Raw genomic sequence first — 18,687 nt, 5'->3', positions numbered from 1 at the left:
TTTCCCTTCTAACCCTGATGGGTGGAAGAATAAGAGGACAAGGAAAACCAGAAAGAGAGATGATGCCACTTACAGTCCCCGTACTTACAGGACTAGGCACTCTGAGACGGCCACCAGCCAAGGATCCCAAGCCACTTCATGCTTCTTTCCTGGGTCCAAGTACTCAGGAAAGAGTGAGTTCTGAGCATGCAGTGGTGGCCAAGGGCTCCTAGTTATATATGCTCTGACATGCTCTAATTGTCCCCTTTAGGCCACTAATGGATCTAATCAGAAATGTGAAGCTCTCGATAAAATCTTTACCTCCATCAGTGTCTGTGGGGAGTGGACTTGGAAAATTCTCAGAATACAGAGATTTCTACTGTAATCTCTTTCTTGGGGCTTTGCTGAAAAACCTAATTGAACTGCATGGACTAAGAGTGGGGAGACTGTTGCCAACTTGGAGATAAAACACTGCTAATAATGTGATAAAAGTAAATACTACTAGAGGCCATGCTTGACATTTGTGATCTAATGTGGTCTTCCGAGCAACTTCATGAGGTGTGCGTTGCTGTCCTCAGCTGGAGAGGAGATTGCTAGGAGGAAAAGAGTTCAAATGGCAAAGTGAAGACTTTAGGGGCAGCCCAGTGACATACGAGTGGCTTTAGGTAGTGGGACAGATGGCACAGTTCAGTGGCACCTATAATGCCAATATGCATCAAAGGTCTGGGCTAGAGTAGTATTACAATTACACAGTTTCACTATTGGGAGAAATGTGATACATGCATCCACAAGATACTTTATATCGTCCAACAAACATACACGGAGGACCCTGTGTGCTGGGGTGTAGGTCAGATGCTGGAAAGTCAAAGTCAAGTAAGACAAGGTCCTTATCTTCAGGGAGCCTAGCAGTCTAGGGCAGTTCTCACAAACTCATGACCCAGGAGGCAAGAGAAATGAATGGAAGGGCTGGGCGGGCATCAGGGACACAGGGCAGCACATGCCCTACCACTGGGGGCAGTCTCTCCTCAGCTCTCACCAGCAGCTCCCATCCTGGAAAGCAGGCTGGTTGGCCAAGTTTTCAAGAGAAGTTAGAAGTCTGGATATTAATTTTTAATCTGGTGAAATCCCCTGATTTTAAATGTCAGCGACTAATTTTTTTTTGTTTTTTCAAAAAACATAGTGTGAGCCAAACGTCAAACAACTAACTGTGTGCTGGATTCAGCCTGCAGGCTGTGCAGGTTTTTATTTCTGGCCTAGAGGTGGGAGTAGAGAGGGGACAGAGAGGGGGTTCAATTCATGTGGGTCGAATGAGTAAGAGACCGAATGCATCTTAACCACGTTAATTTTCCTTCCTTTTGTAAAGAAAGATTACCAGGGTCATATAAACCAATGAAGTTAATAATGTCCACTTGCTGAGCATCTGATATAATTCCCCACTAGGATCCACGCCTTGAAACACTTTCTCTACCAAACCAAGCATACAGAGAAATCACTTTTAAGTGTCTTATCAGTCAAAGAAGACAAAAAAGACCACTCAGAGCTCCTGCTCAGCCTGAGATGAACAGGGCTACCTGTCAAACTGTTATTCCAGCCAAAGTAAAGATGATGGAGTTTTATGGTTCATTCCAGGATTCCCAGGGCCTGGGTGTTCCAGTGTGAGATCTATCCAGGCCTGTCCCTTGGGTAGAACAACGGGAGGCTGGCCTGGTCACCAGGTGGGTGATAGATTGGGTGCAGCGGCTTCCTACTCATTTTTGCACATTGTGAAAATTCAGTCTTGGTGGTTCGGTCCCTACGGAGGGGATCTGACGGCAACTAGCAAGTGACACACACTATCCCATTTAGCTCCGCAATTCTACTTCTAGGGATCTACGCCGAAGATACACTGGCAAAAATATAAAAAGACACACGTAGAAGCCATTCACTGCAACACTGTTTGTAAAAGCAAAAGATTAGAAACTTACCTGTAGTGACCATCCACGAGGGAGTGTTCAATAAGGCATACTGAACATAATAAGTGTTCAATAGGGCATAGGGCATCTGAACTACTGGGCATAATGCAGATGGAGAGAGGCGTGGAATGGGTGAGATCTTCAGGGTGTACTGTTTAGTTTTTAAAAAGGGGGAACCAGAAAAGTGCTTATAGTTTGTTACTTTTACATAGACATATATGTCTATTTTCAATAAGAAAGAGTGGAAGAATAAACCAAAAACTAAAGAAAAAAAATGTAATTTATGGGGGAGGGTCAGGGACGGAAGTGAGATTTTTCTTGTTTTATAGTTTGACTTTGCAACCATGTAAATATGTTCCAGAATCAAAAAAGAGATAAACAAACACATCTGTGGAACTTGAGAACTAAGACAAATGAGCCTAATTCTATCAAGTTGGTGACCTAGCCGCACACAACAAAACATTACTTAAGTGGCTTTAAAATGCAGAATTTTGACCTACATTCAGAGTGGGATATCTTCTAAGGACAAAGACAAATAAACAAACAAACAAAAACATCCTCCCTCCAAAACCAAACCTAAAACAAAAAACCAAAGAGATCTGATACTATATCCAACACCTTATTGTTGGTGATATTGCTACTGTTACTTTGAAAGTATCTTATGTATGTTACAGGTTAAAGCAAGTAAGTAACTAATGCTAATGTTGTGATGAAGCACGACTTTCAGTGGAAGAGAGAAAAGATGTTTACGTATAAAACAAAAAAGCTCAAGTAAAACCTTGTGGTCTTAAAACTTGAATTGGAAGTATACGTTTGTACCAATTAATTATTTTCCTTTTTTTTTTTTTAAAGAAAATCTCTACTTTCTGGGTCTGACCACTGAAAAGCCTAGAAGCAATGGTAGCTTGATAACAGTGACTATCCTGAGGCCTAGCCTGTGGCCTCTAAATACCATTTCCCACCAGAAGATACAGAGATTCTTAAAGAGATGGTTGATTTCAGGGCTGGGTCAAGAAATGCACAATGTAAGGCTGGGAATCTTGAAGGATCAGAAAGTTGAGGGCCTTCAAAGACCACTAGGGGCCTCACAAAAGTTTAGGAATCCATATGAAGAGGCCAAAAGTGGGATAATTTTAACATCACATCAAATTGATTGAAACAAATTAAATATATAAAAAGCCATGACTAGTGGCGCAGTGGATAAGACTCCGTGCTCCCAATGCAGGGGGCCTGGGTTCAATTCCTGGTCAGGGAACTAGATCCCACATGCATGTCACAACTAAGGAGCCCTCATGCCGCAACTAAGGATCCTGCCTCCCACAACTAAGACCCTGTTCCACCAAATAAATAAATAATAAATATTAAAAAAAAATAATAGCCATGAGTTCCAAGTGGTAATATACAACATCTAATTTGTCACTGTGACAGATTGCCAATGCACCAACTCACTATTCTGAACACTGAAAGATGGAAATAATCATCAATATGTATGCTATTTTTGTATGATGCATATTTCATGTAACTACAAATAGTCAGTGAAGGACTATTCATTTTAATTGAAGAATTCCAGTAATTAAATTCAGAAGAAATGGTAGAATCGGGAAACCACTGTTTTGCAACATCCTAATGAAAAAATGGATCTAGGCAAAGATCATCAATAGATGCTAAAACCATAAGATGAAAGGTCTAAGGGGAAGTTTATAATGGATGGATGAGTTTGGCAACATCAGGACCCACTGATCAATCTCAACGTCTATCAAAGTGGCGCAACTAGAAATTATGAGCCTCTTGATGTGATGCCATAAGAAATATATGGAATTACATATGAAATATTCGAATAAAAAGTTTTGAACTCAAGTCTAGATTTAGCTACCAGTTTTCAGGGAAATACATAGATAAAGGAACAGAGAAGCAATCCTCTAAACCCAATACTTGGGAATTCTATAGGACAAACAACCCCACTTCCTCCCGCTTTTTAAACAAATAAATGGCATAAAAATGGGGGGTAGAGGGCTTCCCTGGTGGCGCAGTGGTTGAGAGTCCGCCTGCCGATGCAGGGGACACAGGTTCGTGCCCCAGTCCGGGAAGATCCCACGTGCCGCGGAGCGGCTGTGTCCGTGAGCCACAGCCGCTGAGCCTGCGCGTCCGGAGCCTATGCTCCGCAACGGGAGAGGCCACAACAGTGAGAGGTCCGCGTACCGCAAAAAAAAAAAAAAAAAAATGGGGGGGGAGAGACTGTTATTTATTAAAAGACTTAAAAGACAACAACCAAATGCAACATGTGTGTACATTCTCTAGATCCTGGTTTGAATAAATAAACTGTTAAAAGGCATTTTTTTCAGAGGATCGGGGAAATTTTAATATGGACTGGTTATTAGACGTTACTTTTGTTTGGAACAAAATAGCATTGTGGTTATATATATTTTGTTGCACGGTAATCTCTTCCTTAAAATACTTCAGCAAAAATGAATAAATAGTAAAAAAAAATGTTAAAATGAAGGTTTAGATAAAAAAAAAAGATTTGTGTAGTTGCTATGGATTGAATTGTGTCCACCCCCAAATTCATAAGTTGAATCCCTAACTCCCAATGTGATGGAATTAGAAGGTAGGGCCTTTGGGAGGTACTTAGGTTGAGATGGGGTCTTGAGGGTTCGGCCCTCGTGATGGGATTAGCGCCTTTATAAGAAGAGCCACCAGAGAGCTTCCTCCCTCTCTCTCTCTCTCTCATTCTTCCTCTCCCTCCCTCCTTCCCTCCCTCCCCCTCCCCTACCACATGTGAGGACATAGCAAGAAGAGAGCTGTCTGCTAGCCAAGAAGAGGGTCCTCACTAGGAACCCAATTGGCTGGCACCTTGATCTGGACTTCTAGCCTCCAGTCTATGACAGCCTGGGCCGACTAAGACAGTAATGTAATTCTTGATGCCGAGTGATGAAACACAGGGTTCATGATACTATTCTTTTTTATTTTTGTTATGTTTGAAATCTTTTTGTAATAAGTTTTAAAAACTTCCATTTGGAAGTTTCTGTCTTTAGTGATATCCTGAGGGGCCCAAGAAAAGCAGACTTGGACAGGCCCCCACCGGCTGAGTGGTGGGAGCCCCACCTGCTCATTACTCCAGCTCTTCTCATGTGATCTGACCATCACCAACTCCCCGCCCCACACTCTGGGCTGCTTGGTCATCCAGCTGGACACTTTGATGAACCAGGTCAGGGCCTGGAGGTAGAAGGAATGAAGACATTTTTAGAAAAAATGGACTGGGCATCCCCTCCCTGGATGGGGGTGGGGTGCCATCTGCAGGTGAAGGATAGGGCTTAGGTAGGGAGGGAGCGAAGGAGCGAGGCTGTGGGGATATTTGGAAGGGAAGGAAGGAGGGATTCACAACCAAGTAACCAAGAGGAAGACAGCTTGCTTAGGACCCAGGAAGGAAGAAGCACTGAGAAAAGAATGGTACCTACCAGAAGTTCAGACCCACCTGGGTCTTCCGGTAAAACTTGTTGGAGGTCACGATCTTCCTGCTGGAATTCCTGCTCTGGACATGGAGGTGATAGAGCCATACTCCCTGCTGGTGAGCCCCGGGAAGAGGGACAGCCACACCCAGGGGCCCTTTGATTACACTCTAGCTGTTGGCATCATCCCAAGCTGGACAGCAAAACGGCAGCTCATCCAAAGCATTTAAAATAATGTCTAATTTATCTAACCTTCCTGGCATGTCTTGTACCCAGAGTTCCTTTAGGAGAGGTGATTCATCAGCCTAACTTGGGTTTCTACTGAAGTCTACAACCTTCCCAGTTGGTAACTTTTGCCTTGTAACTAACTGATCTCATCCCACAGAACCTGAGTGGCAGAATGTTCCAGTGGGCATGGCCCCTAAGGTCCTCCGGCTCACAGCAGCTGTGTACCAATGGATCTGCCACTCCCCATTCTGAGTCCAGCATTGCCAGGCATCGTCAGGCAATCACAGCACCCTGACTACCAGAGGTGGCCTCAGCATCCTGGGCAATGGGCACCTCTCAGCCACTTGTCCACTAATTGGCATTGACCTTCAGTCTGGAACCACTGCTCTGGAGCAAGCCTAGTCTCCCCAATCCCAGAGATGGGGAAACTGAAGCCAGGGGTGTATGACTTACCCAAAAGCTGCAGGCAAGTTAGTGAATCGTTGGGACCCAGGGCCTCTGGTTCTCAGGCTGCGAGAGCTCCGAGCAGGGAAAGATCAGAGAAAGCTCAATTGCAATCCACTGCTGGGAAGCTCTCAGAAGTCTACAGGTGCCAGAGCGGAAGTGTTTCCCCTTCTTCCTCAAGTCTGGCTCCGCTTCTATCACCAGACCTGCCACTGTAGCAGGAGGAAAGCAATACTGGGAGCTGGCTCTGCTGGGTGCCAGGCAGAGTGGGGGCACCCCCAGCTGGAGTGGCACCGGCGGGCAGTCGTACAAATAACGCCCAGCTCACGCCCAGCTCAGCAGCCCTAGGGCTCCCGCTTCTTGTTTACACAGCACAGACCCTCGGGAGATTGGGTGATATTGACCTGCATTCACAGTGGGGAGTATTTTCTGCTCAGCCCTTTGGCAACTTAGATGCAAGGTCTTACTCTTTCTTCAGGGAACACCTGGCTGAGCGAGGCTGGGCATGCTCAGACAAGCTTGGATTCAAGGGACTTGTTCCCTCTTTGATGCTCAGAAAGACCTTGGAGCTTCGAAGGCCTTGACAGGGGATGAAACCACTCCTGTTCTATGGGGACTTTGCTATATGGATCTGGCTGGAGAAAAAGGACAGATGCACAGGGCAAGGCTAGGCATCCCTGGGTACCAACTGATTGTGAGTTGAGTTCCAGCCATCAGGCTTCAGGGTCAGGTGCTGATGCTGGTCCCCATGGCCACCTCTCGAGAAGGAATGGAGGAAACAGCTTTTTCCCAGAGAGCAGTGTGGTCTGGGGACACCATGATCACACAGGGGAAGGTTAGACAAGAGCGATTACTTGCCTCTTGGCTCTCTCAGTGCCCTGGGGGTTCCACCAAGGAGGACAAGCAAACGGAGGGGGTCAGACTGCTGGTACCCCTGGCACCTGATGCCCTTGGTGATAACCGTCTCGTCTACACAGACCCGGGCCCAGAGCTGACTCAGCCCCATGACAGCTCTGGGGTTTCCCTTCTGGAGAGGAGGGAGAAGGCTCGCTGTTGGTAACTCACAAGTGAAGTGTGTGATGAGGTCATGGTTGGTGACCTGTGGCCTAGGTCCAACCGTGAAGAAAGATTGAAGGTGGAAAAGTAACTATTAATTAAGCTTGGTTACCTTGGGCCTTTGCAATGGCTATTTCCCCCATTTGGAATGTTCTTCTCCCAGCTCTTTTCATGGCTGGCTCCTTCTCAACATCTAGTGTCATTTCGTATGTCCCCCCCACCCCCGCAGGAAGGCCTTCCCTGGCCACTCCATTCTCCCAGGCGCAGAGCCTGATCCATTCGAGGAGCCCATAGACACTGACTGCATTTCCCGTGTGCTTTTCATGGGCACCTGAGAGCTTGAGAGTGTCCCCAATTTACAGATGAGGAAACTGAGGTTGAGAGCAGTTAAACATCTCCCTGGGGCACACAGGACCTGTGAGTGGTAGAGCCAAGATTTGAATCCAGGTCTGTCTGATTGCAAATTCCAGCCATTCTTTAGTCCTGGGCTTGGGGGACCAGGAAGTGATGCAGAGGAGACGAGAGTGTTGGGGATGGAGGCGGTAACTGGGAAAGGATCTTATCTATTGGGAAATAGTCATTCTTTCAGTGAACCCTTCTTCACAGTGCTCTAAGCCAAATCCAGAAAATCCTTGCTGCGTAGATGGAGCCTGGAGGGCAGGGACAGCGTGTGGACTGTGCCGAGAACGCAGATGCTGGGCCCAGGGGGAAGGTGGCCTAAAGCCTAGTTCATGATCTTTTGCCACGAGCCAGTCCCCTTGGGAGCTTGTCCATCTGGAGGGCCAGCTCTTTCTGAATGGGCTAGCAGGGGCCTTGTAGTTTAGGAAACAAAACTTCAGAAAAGAAATGTGACCAGGCTGTAACGGAGACATGCTCCTGGCGTCCTGGGAAGCAGATGCCTAATGTTGCCTTGGGTGGAAAGTTAGGAAGGCTTCCTGGTGGAGGTGGCAACTGAGCTGTGTCTCGATGGATAAAAGGACTTTGCTGAGTGGGTGTGGGGAGGAGGGAATGCCCATCAAAGAGGGCATCACTGGCATTGTACTGGACTCCGGGGATTGTCAGTCACCTGGCAAGCTTAGCCCTAAGGGATACATTATATTAGTCTGGGCAATATGGGCAGTAACAAGCAATGCCCAATTTAAAAATAATAACTTTTTTCTCTTACTCTCTCTGTCTGTCCATCATAAGTTGTCTGGGGCTCTGATTGGATCAAGCCATCACATTACAGCTGCCCCCAATGGTGAGTCTTGAGGGAACTCAGGATGGAAAGAGGTTGCCACCATCGAGCCCTCGCCACTGCAGCCAGCCCCCAGTGGTGCACCTAGAGGGGACTCAGGAGGAGTAAAAACAGGATACTTGCCCTAGATAGCTAAGGTGCAGATCAAAGGAATGATTTCAATGAGTCCAGACTCCTGCATCTTTCCGTACATCAAAAAGCACAAAATTCCTTAACTTGAGATGTTTGGTTTCCTTTAATTAACAGTAATCCTTTGATGTTCCAACTACCTGGTTTTTGTTGCAAAAACTCCTGTATATCCTGGCTCCTCCTGTACCTCTTCAGAGTGGTCCCTCTGAGCCATCTGAGAGGCTGCCTCCTGGGTTTGAAGTCCTCAGAAAGTCTGCCAAATAAAACAGAATTCTCAACTTTTAGGTTGTGCGTTGTTTTTTTTTTTCAGTTGACACAATCAAAGCATTTGCCAGGAGTGACCTGTGTCACTGCTACCTACATTTCACTGGTGTAAACAAGCCATATGGCCACACTGAATTTTGAGGGGATATGGAAGTGGAATCCAGCATGAGTTTAGGACAACGACTTGAAAATCTGGACAACAGCACTAATAATGCACAGGACAATGTAGAAAAGGAGAACCAAGAGCAGGTCCCAGGGTTGGGGTGGGGGCTTGAATACCATGTTCAAGAGCATGGATTTATCCTGTGGACGATGGGGATTCTTTGAGTAGGTGAGTGAAATGTTAGACTGCAGAGAATGGAGGAGAAAAAAGGAAAGAGAGGCTAAAACATCAGAAGGATACAAGAGATGAAAGACGTTAAGGGGAAGGAAGTACATTAAAAAAAACCCAGAAGCTGTAGAAATGGGGCAGGGGGAGCATTTGGACACTGAGTGAAGGTCACGGCTGCTAGCTTCCAACCCTCCATTTTGGTGGGAAGAAGGAGCGTGGACAGATATTTTGGAGGGCTGTTTGTGCTGGAGAGTCAAGACTTTGGTGGGGGCATGAGGAACCACCTCAAGACTCTAAAAGTTTTTCATGAAAACAAAGGACTAGACTTACTCTATGGTGAACTTTCAGAGTAGAACAAGGACAAAGGTTAAATGGGAAGAAGGCAGATTAAACTTTAATTTGATAACAAGTTCTGTCTTTAAGTTACCATTGTTATTCCAACGGTTTGCCAAGCACCTTGCAGAGATAGGGGTGTGTGTGTGATGTATGGAAATGTTAATTTCCTTCCTGTTCTCACAGCCGCAGGAAAGAAGGAATGGAAAGATAATACTCTAGGCCAGGAGGAGGGTGGATAAAGAAGATGTGGCACATATATACAATGGAATATTACTCAGCCATAAAAAGAAACAAAATTGAGCTATTTGTAATGAGGTGGATGGACCTAGAGTCTGTCATACAGAGTGAAGTAAGTCAGAAAGAGAAAGACAAACACCGTATGCTAACACATATATATGGAATTTAAGAAAAAAAAAAAGTCATGAAGAACCTAGGGGTAAGACAGGAATAAAGACACAGACCTACTAGAGAATGGACTTGAGGATATGGGGAGGGGGAAGGGTAAGCTCGGACAAAGTGAGAGAGTGGCATGGACATATATGCACTACCAAACATAAAATAGACAGCTAGTGGGAAGCAGCCGCATAGCACAGGGAGATCAGCTGGGTGCTTTGTGACCACCTAGAGGGGTGGGATAGGGAGGGTGGGAGGGAGGGAGATGCAAGAGGGAAGAGATATGGGAACATATGTATATGTATAACTGATTCCCTTTGTTATAAAGCAGAAACTAACACACCATTGTAGAGCAATTCTACTCCAATAAAGATGTAAAAAACAAATTTAAAAAATTTAAAAAAAGCTTTGTGGTGTTCTAGAACTACACTGAAGGAAGCTCCCACCCCTGCTGGTGTTTGGAAGGCGAAGTTAAATGAAGTTAAAAGGGGAGATAGGCAGAAAGAGTAAGCAGCAGGATGGAAGGGAGGAGGAAGCCCTCTCTGGGGAAAGAGGGGTGGTCCACACGGAGGCTCGTTCTCCTCCTGTCACATGTGCAGCATGGGGCAGCTCTGACCTCTGACCAGAGGTCGGTGGGTACTGTAGTCTGATCACTGAGCACGTGGCCTTCAGAGGAGCTGGTATGATCCCCTAGGACTGATCCTTGCTCCGTCCCAGGCCTTGGGAGGGGCACCTCTATGACCTGCCCAGAGACAGAGGGCACTGGTATGTCATCTTGCGGCTGGGGGATCTGATGGTGACACCACAGTGCCTGCACAAACACACGCCCCCTTCATTTTTTCTTTTGACACCACAGTAGTCTGGAAATCTCAAAGGATTCTATGGAGGAGTGAAAAGAGTGGGATATAAGTTCTCTCTGGCCTGGAGGGGAGAGAAAATTGAACTTGAGTTAAAGATAAAGGTATATGACATGGCTTACAAAATGAGAATGAGCAGAGCATAGCACTTAAGAATGCAGTGCTGGAGCCAGCTGGCCTGGGTTTAAATCCCAGCCTGGCCATCTACTAGCTGTGTGACCTTGACAAGTTACTTACTCTGTTTGTGCCTTACTTTCCCCATATTTAAATAGGGGATAATGACAGAACCAAATGAGTTCATATGTGTAGGGTGCTTCGATTCATGGTAAGTGCTATATGAGTTTTATATAAAGTCGTCGACTGAAAAAAAAAAAGCACAATGTGAGAGTTGTGAGTTAAGTTTTCTTGGGGGCAAAGCCTGGGAGACAGCCTCTCAGATAGCTCTGAGGAATTTTGCCAAAGAGGTGTGTGGGGGGAGGAGGTCAGCATATATGTGATTTTGGTGAAGGGGGGGCGTGCAGTCAAGCACACATTTTGGCAGAGACTTGCTGCTTGTCACGAGGAGCAGGTGTCTCCGTTAATGATTTTAGTGCTTTTCTAGACATGAGAAGATGCAAGAAATAGGGCTCATAAAATCTTTTCCTAAAAATATTTATCTGAAGGCTCGTTCTGTCAATTTTCCCAGAGCACAGAGGGCCTCATTCCTGAGCTCCACCCTGAACTCCTTTAAGGGTGTGTTGAAGGTCAGTGACTTCACTGGCTAGTGACGCCATCCTTGTAGTGTCAGATGGCGAGTGACAATTTTTAGCTGGCAAAGGTAAGCCTGTATTTTGGACTCAAATTCGTACCTGTTACACCTGCTTTATGTGGGGAGCTTGTCCGGGATTTAGCAGCTGCCTCGGTGTCATGTAACGATTTGAGGAAACATCTGGTTCCATCTCTGGCTTTGCAGATGAGGAATCAAGGCCAAGAGAGCAGAAGGAACTTGGCCAAAGTCCCTCTAGGCCAAGGAATTTAGTGACAAAACAGGGACTGGAACTCAGGCAGGTTGGAGTCGTGAGTCAGCCTCTTACCAGCTGTGTGATCGCTGTGCGGGGCTGTCCAGCTATGGGATGAATGGGCTGCTTTGTGGGCCTCCAGGCCTGAGTGGGAGCCAGCGGAGGCTGTCTAATCTCCAGCTGGTCTGGGGGCTGCTTGGAGGAAAGACCATTTTTTCCTTCTGACATCTAGCTGGCCTGAGGGGTTGGGGAGCTTTGTCTGACCACCTGGAGCCTTATCACAGCTGATGCCAAGGTCAGTGGGGATGAAAGTTGGGGGCGGCTGCAGTGTGACACCAAAGGGGACCCAAACTAGAGATGGAGCCTGGCCTGTCTTGACTAAGCGCTATATCAACAATCACACCAGTTCCTGCATCTTGCTCTTAAAAACCTTGTGCATGTGTGTGTGTTGGGATGGGGTGGGGTAGGCAGGGATTCAAATGCCATGGTGAGATGCTCTCCACTGGGGTGAAATGCACCACTGCTCCAGCTGGTGGCTCACCCTGGTTCATCAGAAATGGTTTCCTCGAAACAGAAACAGATTCACAGTCTTCGAAAACAAATTTATGGTTACCAAAGAGGAAAGGTGGTGGCGGTGGGGGGGATAAATTGAGAGTTTGGGATTAACATATACACACTACTATATATAAAATAGATAATCAACAATGACCTACTGTATAGCACAGGGAACTCTACTCAATATTCTGTAATAACCTATACAGGAAAAGAATCTAAAAAAGAATGGGTACATGTATATGTATAACTCAATCACTTTGCTGTACATCTGAAACTAACACAATATTATAACTCAATTATACTCCAATATAAAATAAAAATTCAATTAAAAAAAAAAGAAAAGGCTTCCCTGGCACAGTGGTTAAGAATCCGCCTGCCAATGCAGGGGACACGGGTTCAAGCCCTGGTCCGGGAAGATCCCACGTGCCGTGGAGCAACTAACCCCATGCACCACAGCTACTGAGCCTGTGCTCTAGAGCCCACGAGCCACAACTACTGAGCCCACGTGCCACAACTACTGAAGCCCGCGTGCCCTAGAGCCCGTGCTCTGCAACAAGAGAAGCCACCGCAATGAGAAGCCCGCGCACCACAAAGAAGAGTAGCCCCCGCTCACTGCAACTAGAGAAAGCCCGCGCACAGCAATGAAGACTCAACGCAGACAAAAATAAATAAAATTAATTAATTAATTAAAAAAAGAAAAAAGAAAAAAAAGTAAAGATTTCCTCTAGAGACCAGAAGGGGCTCTTTCCCCTCGAGGGATTCCTGATGTGATGCTGGAGAGGGCAGAGCGGGTGCAGAATACCTTGACATTATCTGAGATTGCATTTTCCCCAGCTTTGGTGTGCTTTTGCTTCTAGTGGCCCCTTTGACTTGTCTTTGGAGGATCTAATACAAGGGCCCCTAGACACTGTGTGGCCGTTAGTTGAAGGCTGAGAGGTAGGGGCCTGTGGGAGTGGGAGAGCCTTGAGTTAGGGCATTTTGAAGGCACAACTTACATTCCAAAGTTCGCTGGGGGAGCAGGCTGGAGCTTCCCTCTCCAAGACTTGCATGAAATCACATCCAGGCTTGGTTTCATCCCTTTTCCTATTCTTTTTTTTTTTTTTTTTTTTTGCGGTACGCGGGCCTCTCACTGTTGTGGCCTCTCCCGTTGCAGAGCACAGGCTCCGGACGTGCAGTACACTCACAGGCTCACGGGCTCACGGGCCCAGATGCTCCGTGGCATGTGGGATCTTCCCGGACCGGGGCACGAACCTGTGTCCCCTGCATCGGCAGGCGGACTCTCAACCACTGTGCCACTGGGGAAGCCCCCTTTTCCTATTCTTGCTTCCTCTGTGCCCTCACTGGTTTCTCTGGGAGCAACTTTGAAATAAATCACTTGTACATGAAACCTCGCATCATGAGCTACTTCTGGGGAGGCTGACCTAAGATGGTCCCTTCTTCAGGCAACCCACTGAGACCCTGACTGATATAGGTTCCCCTCCCAAGTGTTCCTAGAGCATCTTGAAGCTGTCCCTACCATGTGGCTTTGCCCTTGCTTGATTTTCTGAAACCCACACTAGACCACTTGTTCCAGAGGGCAGGAATCTCACTTGACTCACTTGTAAGTCCATGTAAGTAGATCTTGTCTCTATCCACCAGACTCCAATTGTCAAAACAAGGCTAACACACAGGTTAGTTATTAGGTTATGGGTATTAGGTTACAGGTTCAACTGCTGCAATCAAAGTCTAAATAACACTGTCTTAAATATAATTTCATTTCTCCTTCATGTAATAATAGTACAGGTCGCTCCACAGTGATGGGGACCCGGTTCTTTCCTGTTGCTTTGGCATCTTCAACATGTGATGTTCACCTCTGGTCTAATATGGCTGCTCCAGCTCCTGTCATTACATCTGCATTCCAGCTAGCAGGACAGAGAAGGGGAAGCAGGATGTGCCCCTTTCCTTAAACGGCATAACCAGAGGTTACAAAATTACTTCCGCTCATTTGTCATTGGCTACAATGAAGTCACAGTGGCACTTTTAGGTGAAAGAGAGGCTAGTAAATGGACTTTTTAGCTGGGTGGCCCTAGACTAGGGGTTTAATTACCAAATGAAGAAGGAGACAATTAGGAGTGCCTGTTATACCCTCCTGTTTCAGTGAAGATAAGCTGAATTACACTATGAAGACATAAAACCCCCAAATCTCAATGGCTCAACATAACTAAGGTTTATTTCTCACTCACATCTCAGGTGGGTGGGCAGGGAACCCTGCTCATCGCAGTCTCTTGGGGAGGAAAGCAGATGGAGGCTCCCTCTGGATGCAGGGGAAGGGAGTGTGTGGCAAATTGGACTCTGGTTCTTAAAGGCTTCCACTTGGAAGTGACACATCACCTCTACTCACATTCCATTGGCCAAAGTAAATTCCATGGTCATGGCAAAGCTGGGGGTGGTGGGTACATAAAAGGGCTACAGAATATTTATGATAAGTAACAATGGCCACCACCCTTCATTCATGTGCCTATATTTTGTTCTTCTTTGCTTCTCCCCACCCTGCTCCTCAGCCTCTTTTGGGCTGTAGATACAAATTTGGATGAGATTATATGAGAGGACATATACTAGGCTGTTAATTAGTGGGGAAACCAAGCCAAGAAAGAAAGAAAGAAAAAAAAAAAGTCCAAAAACTATAAGAAAGTATGTTTGTAATCACAATTCTGCATTTATACAAGGTTAGGTATATGTGTGGTTTATGCATAAATTTAATAAAATAATAAAGGAAAGAAAAATTTTAAATATAAATTCATTTACCAAACCCAACAAAATAATAATAATCAAACTGTACCAGAGTAACCACATAGTAGTATCAGGTTTAAGTTTGTATGCATGTTACAAAAAAACTAAAAGAACCATAACTTTAACAAGATAAAACTTGATTTTTTTTTCTCCCACTTAAACAAATCTGGAGGTGGGCCATCCAGAACTTGACTGGTTTGTTTCCACCTCCAAGGTCACTTCATGGCCCAACACTACTGCAGGAGTTCCAGCCATCGCATCTGAAATCCAGACAGCTGTTTAAGAAGAAGGCGGGGAAGTCGAAGAGACTCATCTCCCAGCTGAATCAGCTCCTTTAAAGCAGACTTCCAAGAAATCCCTCTTATACATCTGCTAATATCACAAAGTCACCAGTCATGACTAACAGCAAAGGAGATTGGGAAGTGCAGTCTTTAAGCTACTGGACACATTGCTATGTAACAAAATACATTCTACTTTTCCTTTTTTTTTTTTGCGGTACGCGGGCCTCTCACTGTTGTGCCCTCTCTCGTTACGGAGCACAGGCTCCGGACGTGCAGGCTCAGCGGCCATGGCTCACGGGCCCAGCCACTCCGCGGCATGTGGGATCCTCCCGGATCGGGGCACGAACCCGTGTCCCCTGCATCGTCAGGCGGACTCTCAACCACTGCGCCACCAGGGAAGCCCTACATTCTACTTTTAAGGAAAACCAAAAAAATGGCTAATTCTGTAAGCAGCTACCAGCCTCTGCCTCAGAGACACAAAACCTTTCTGGATTGATCAGGCCAAACTACTGGGCATAGTGTGGGAGCCAGGAGGAAGGAGTAGGAATGAGAAACCAGCCAGATGGATCTGACCTGTGAGTCAAAAAAAAAAAAAAAAAAGAAGAAAAGAAAGTCTTCACTGGAGATCTCCTGAAGACTGAATTGGGGGTTATACATACCACATGGCCAAACTTCTTTCGAAAACTGCTTTTCCAACTCAGTTCCCAAATCTCTCTCAATATCTTAGCTTCTTAAATATCTTGTCTTTGTTACCTCACATTCTGACCTACCTGTCTGCCATCCTTACTTTTGTTCACATCACTTCTCTATCCAGTCCACCAGCATAAGGAAACCCAGTACTGAGGAGCTAAACAAACACTTTTTAGAAGTGGGTAGAAACACAATGACCATTTCTACTTTAACAATTTTTTTTCCTGATCAAGGTCATCTGAAGGACTGAGATGTCTTGGAATAGTGAGATCTCTTGTTTCCTCTAAAATCCCAACCAAGAACGTAGCTTCCTTGATGCTGGAGATGGTGTGTTTACTTTTGTATCCACAGGTCTTAGCAGTACAGGTATTCAGTGAATGTATGTGGAATGAATAAACAAGAGAAGAGAGTAAGGAGCTGCCTTCTCTTTCTCTCTCTCTAGTTTTTTGCATTTATAAGGGCCACTCTGAATTATGAATGACATTGGGTATAATCGAGGCATGGTATATAGGGACATAGGTGCAAGTGATAGGGGACCAGGATCAAAGGGGGTGGGACTAGAGCCAGGGGAAGCTGAAAAGAGCCAGAAGTGGAAAATAGGAAGAAACAAGGTAGGAAGAGCAACTTTTTCTAATGCCACCTGCCTCAGATGACTTGAATCTCCTGGCAAGTTCCCCCCACCCCCCTCCTTTGCCCTAATTCTCTATCTTTAGTTATTCAGAAGGGCCAGCATCACCCTCCCCCTGCCCCACCCTAAGATGCCTTGGCAGTGACCCAGTTGATTCAGAGAGCAGTTTGTCATTTCCTCTCAACACCCTCAGTGGAATCACTGTGTCTATCACATTCACAAGTTATTATTGTCATTGTTTTAGGAGTTTCTAGGATCTGCATAAAGAGGTGTATAAAATAGTCTTTGCCTGTCCTTAGAGAAGTTGCTATCTAGAGGGAGTGAATGTTCAATTACAGAAAAATGTAGTAAATGCTAAGAAAGGAAAAAAATGTTGGGTGTTTGAAGAACATACAAGGGTGGACACTTACCCAGTCTTGGGGGTACAAGAGGGGCTTTCCAAAAGTGGAGTCTAAGACCTAAAGGATGTGAGTGATAGGAAACCTAAAACAACAGTGGCTTACAAAGGTGGTTTATTTCCCTTTCCTATAAAAATCCAGAGGTGGGCTCCAGCAGTGTCATGGGGCATGGGGTTCCATGGTGTCAGGACTCAAGCTCCTTCTGTTTTGTTGTGTGGTCAGGTATGGCCTCTCGTCTCATGGTTGCCTCATGGTTCAAGATGACTACTCTAGCTCCAGCCATTGCACCCACATTCCATGGTCCAACACAGTACCAGTAAGTGAAAGGACTGCTGAATATAAACTCAAGCTAATCCATCAGTAGGGTCTTCTAATTTTTTACCCACAAAGTAATACAAATACAGGATTAAAAATTATATAGCACAAAAGGGTTTATAACAAAAGGTTAAGGTCATCTGCCCTGGCCCTCCCCATCCTCTAGAAACAGTTTCAGCCCAGCTTTCTGGCAGCTGCTGTCAATGGGAGCCACTCTGACATTATGTTCAAAGTGAAATGTTTGTAAAACCAGCCATGGCCTCCCTCAAGAGTTATTGGTGTCTCAGAAGGGTCAGTACCTTGAGACTGCTTTCCTCACTGATGCCTTCCGTGGTCTAACAGGTGACCTCTCGTTGGAGAAGGGTGATCACCTGACCCAATGGCCGTTAATTCTTAGGAGGCCTGGCAGCCTATGAGGAGGCAAGAAAGAGTAAACTCTGCCCAATAGGGGCAACGGTGATTATCTTAGCCAATTAGATCCACTCTCTCTAGAATTTGAAATAGAAATTTGAGACTACTGAAAGAGTGTTAACACAAAGAAAAAAGAACAGAGTCAAATAAGAAGAATGAGACCTAGAATATTGCTGTTCCTGGCACTATCACCACCCGTGGATTTTATTGTTATGTGACCCAATAATTTCCATTTTGCAGAAGCTGTTTGAGTTGGGTTTCTGTTACTAGAGACGATGGTCTTAATTCAACATCCAAATAAGGTTTTGAATTTGGGTGGCACAGTTTCCTTGGTCTAAGAAGCTTTCGTTCTGGGGTCCCATTTTTACAAAGCTGCAATTTATGGACGCTGCTGAGAGGCAAACAGGGAATGGGCTTAATCTCCAGGCCTGGTTGTCCAGTACAAACTGCCTAGAGAAGAGAGCGCTAGCATCTGGGCCTTGCTTCAAGGCACCACCCTCATGATTCTGCGCAAGTGAGGATGTTTAAGGCCATCTGTTATTTTTAAAGCACTACCCATACAGAATGGACTAAATGTAACCTAGGGCCTCGGGAAACAGCTTACTTTTCGGGAAGCTACTCAAGTGTTGTTTTGAGGAGCCCACCAGTCAGTTCCAGACTGACAGCCACTGCTGTTTGCCAGGGGACACTTAGGACTGTGATCACTCCAGTCCCGGCGTGGGGGTTCCGCAGTCTGAGCTCAGACCATCTAGGGAGTCCCTCGGTACTGGGATTCCATTTGTTTCCTTTCGGGTCTCCTTTGGGCCACTTTGAGCAGCCCCCCAAGGCCGAGCTCTGTTAAGAAAGGAGACCCCCTCCCGCCTACCAGAGAATCAGCAGACGCTTGCGCAGGCGCACTCGCACAGGACGGCTTGGGTTCCGCCCAATGGGCGGTGTCCCTTCTGGGGGCGGGGCAATGGCCTGCGGGGGTCGGGCGCCCACCATGCGCTG

The 18,687-nt window shown here is 46.0% G+C and overlaps 1 protein-coding gene across 1 annotated transcript in view; it reads right to left on the bottom strand.

The window, feature by feature from the left end:
* LOC308620847 (pregnancy-associated glycoprotein 2-like) overlaps positions 1-18,681 on the bottom strand; it is a gene marked incomplete at both ends in the record, with an annotated part of 26,726 nt that extends 8,045 nt beyond the window's left edge. The window contains 3 exons of the mRNA XM_081240739.1: positions 5,034-5,144; positions 5,404-5,455; positions 18,563-18,681. Of these exons, the coding sequence (XP_081096865.1) occupies positions 5,034-5,144; positions 5,404-5,455; positions 18,563-18,681 (282 nt within the window). The remainder of the gene's footprint in view (positions 1-5,033; positions 5,145-5,403; positions 5,456-18,562) is intronic.
* Between the last annotated feature and the right edge of the window lie 6 nt (positions 18,682-18,687).

This window comes from Mesoplodon bidens, assembly GCF_964165515.1.
Source record: "Mesoplodon bidens genome assembly, chromosome: 7".
Taxonomy (NCBI): Eukaryota; Metazoa; Chordata; class Mammalia; order Artiodactyla; family Ziphiidae; genus Mesoplodon; species Mesoplodon bidens.
The sequence above is the reverse complement of the archived record's forward strand: the minus strand, read 5'-3'. Positions and strand labels throughout refer to the sequence as shown.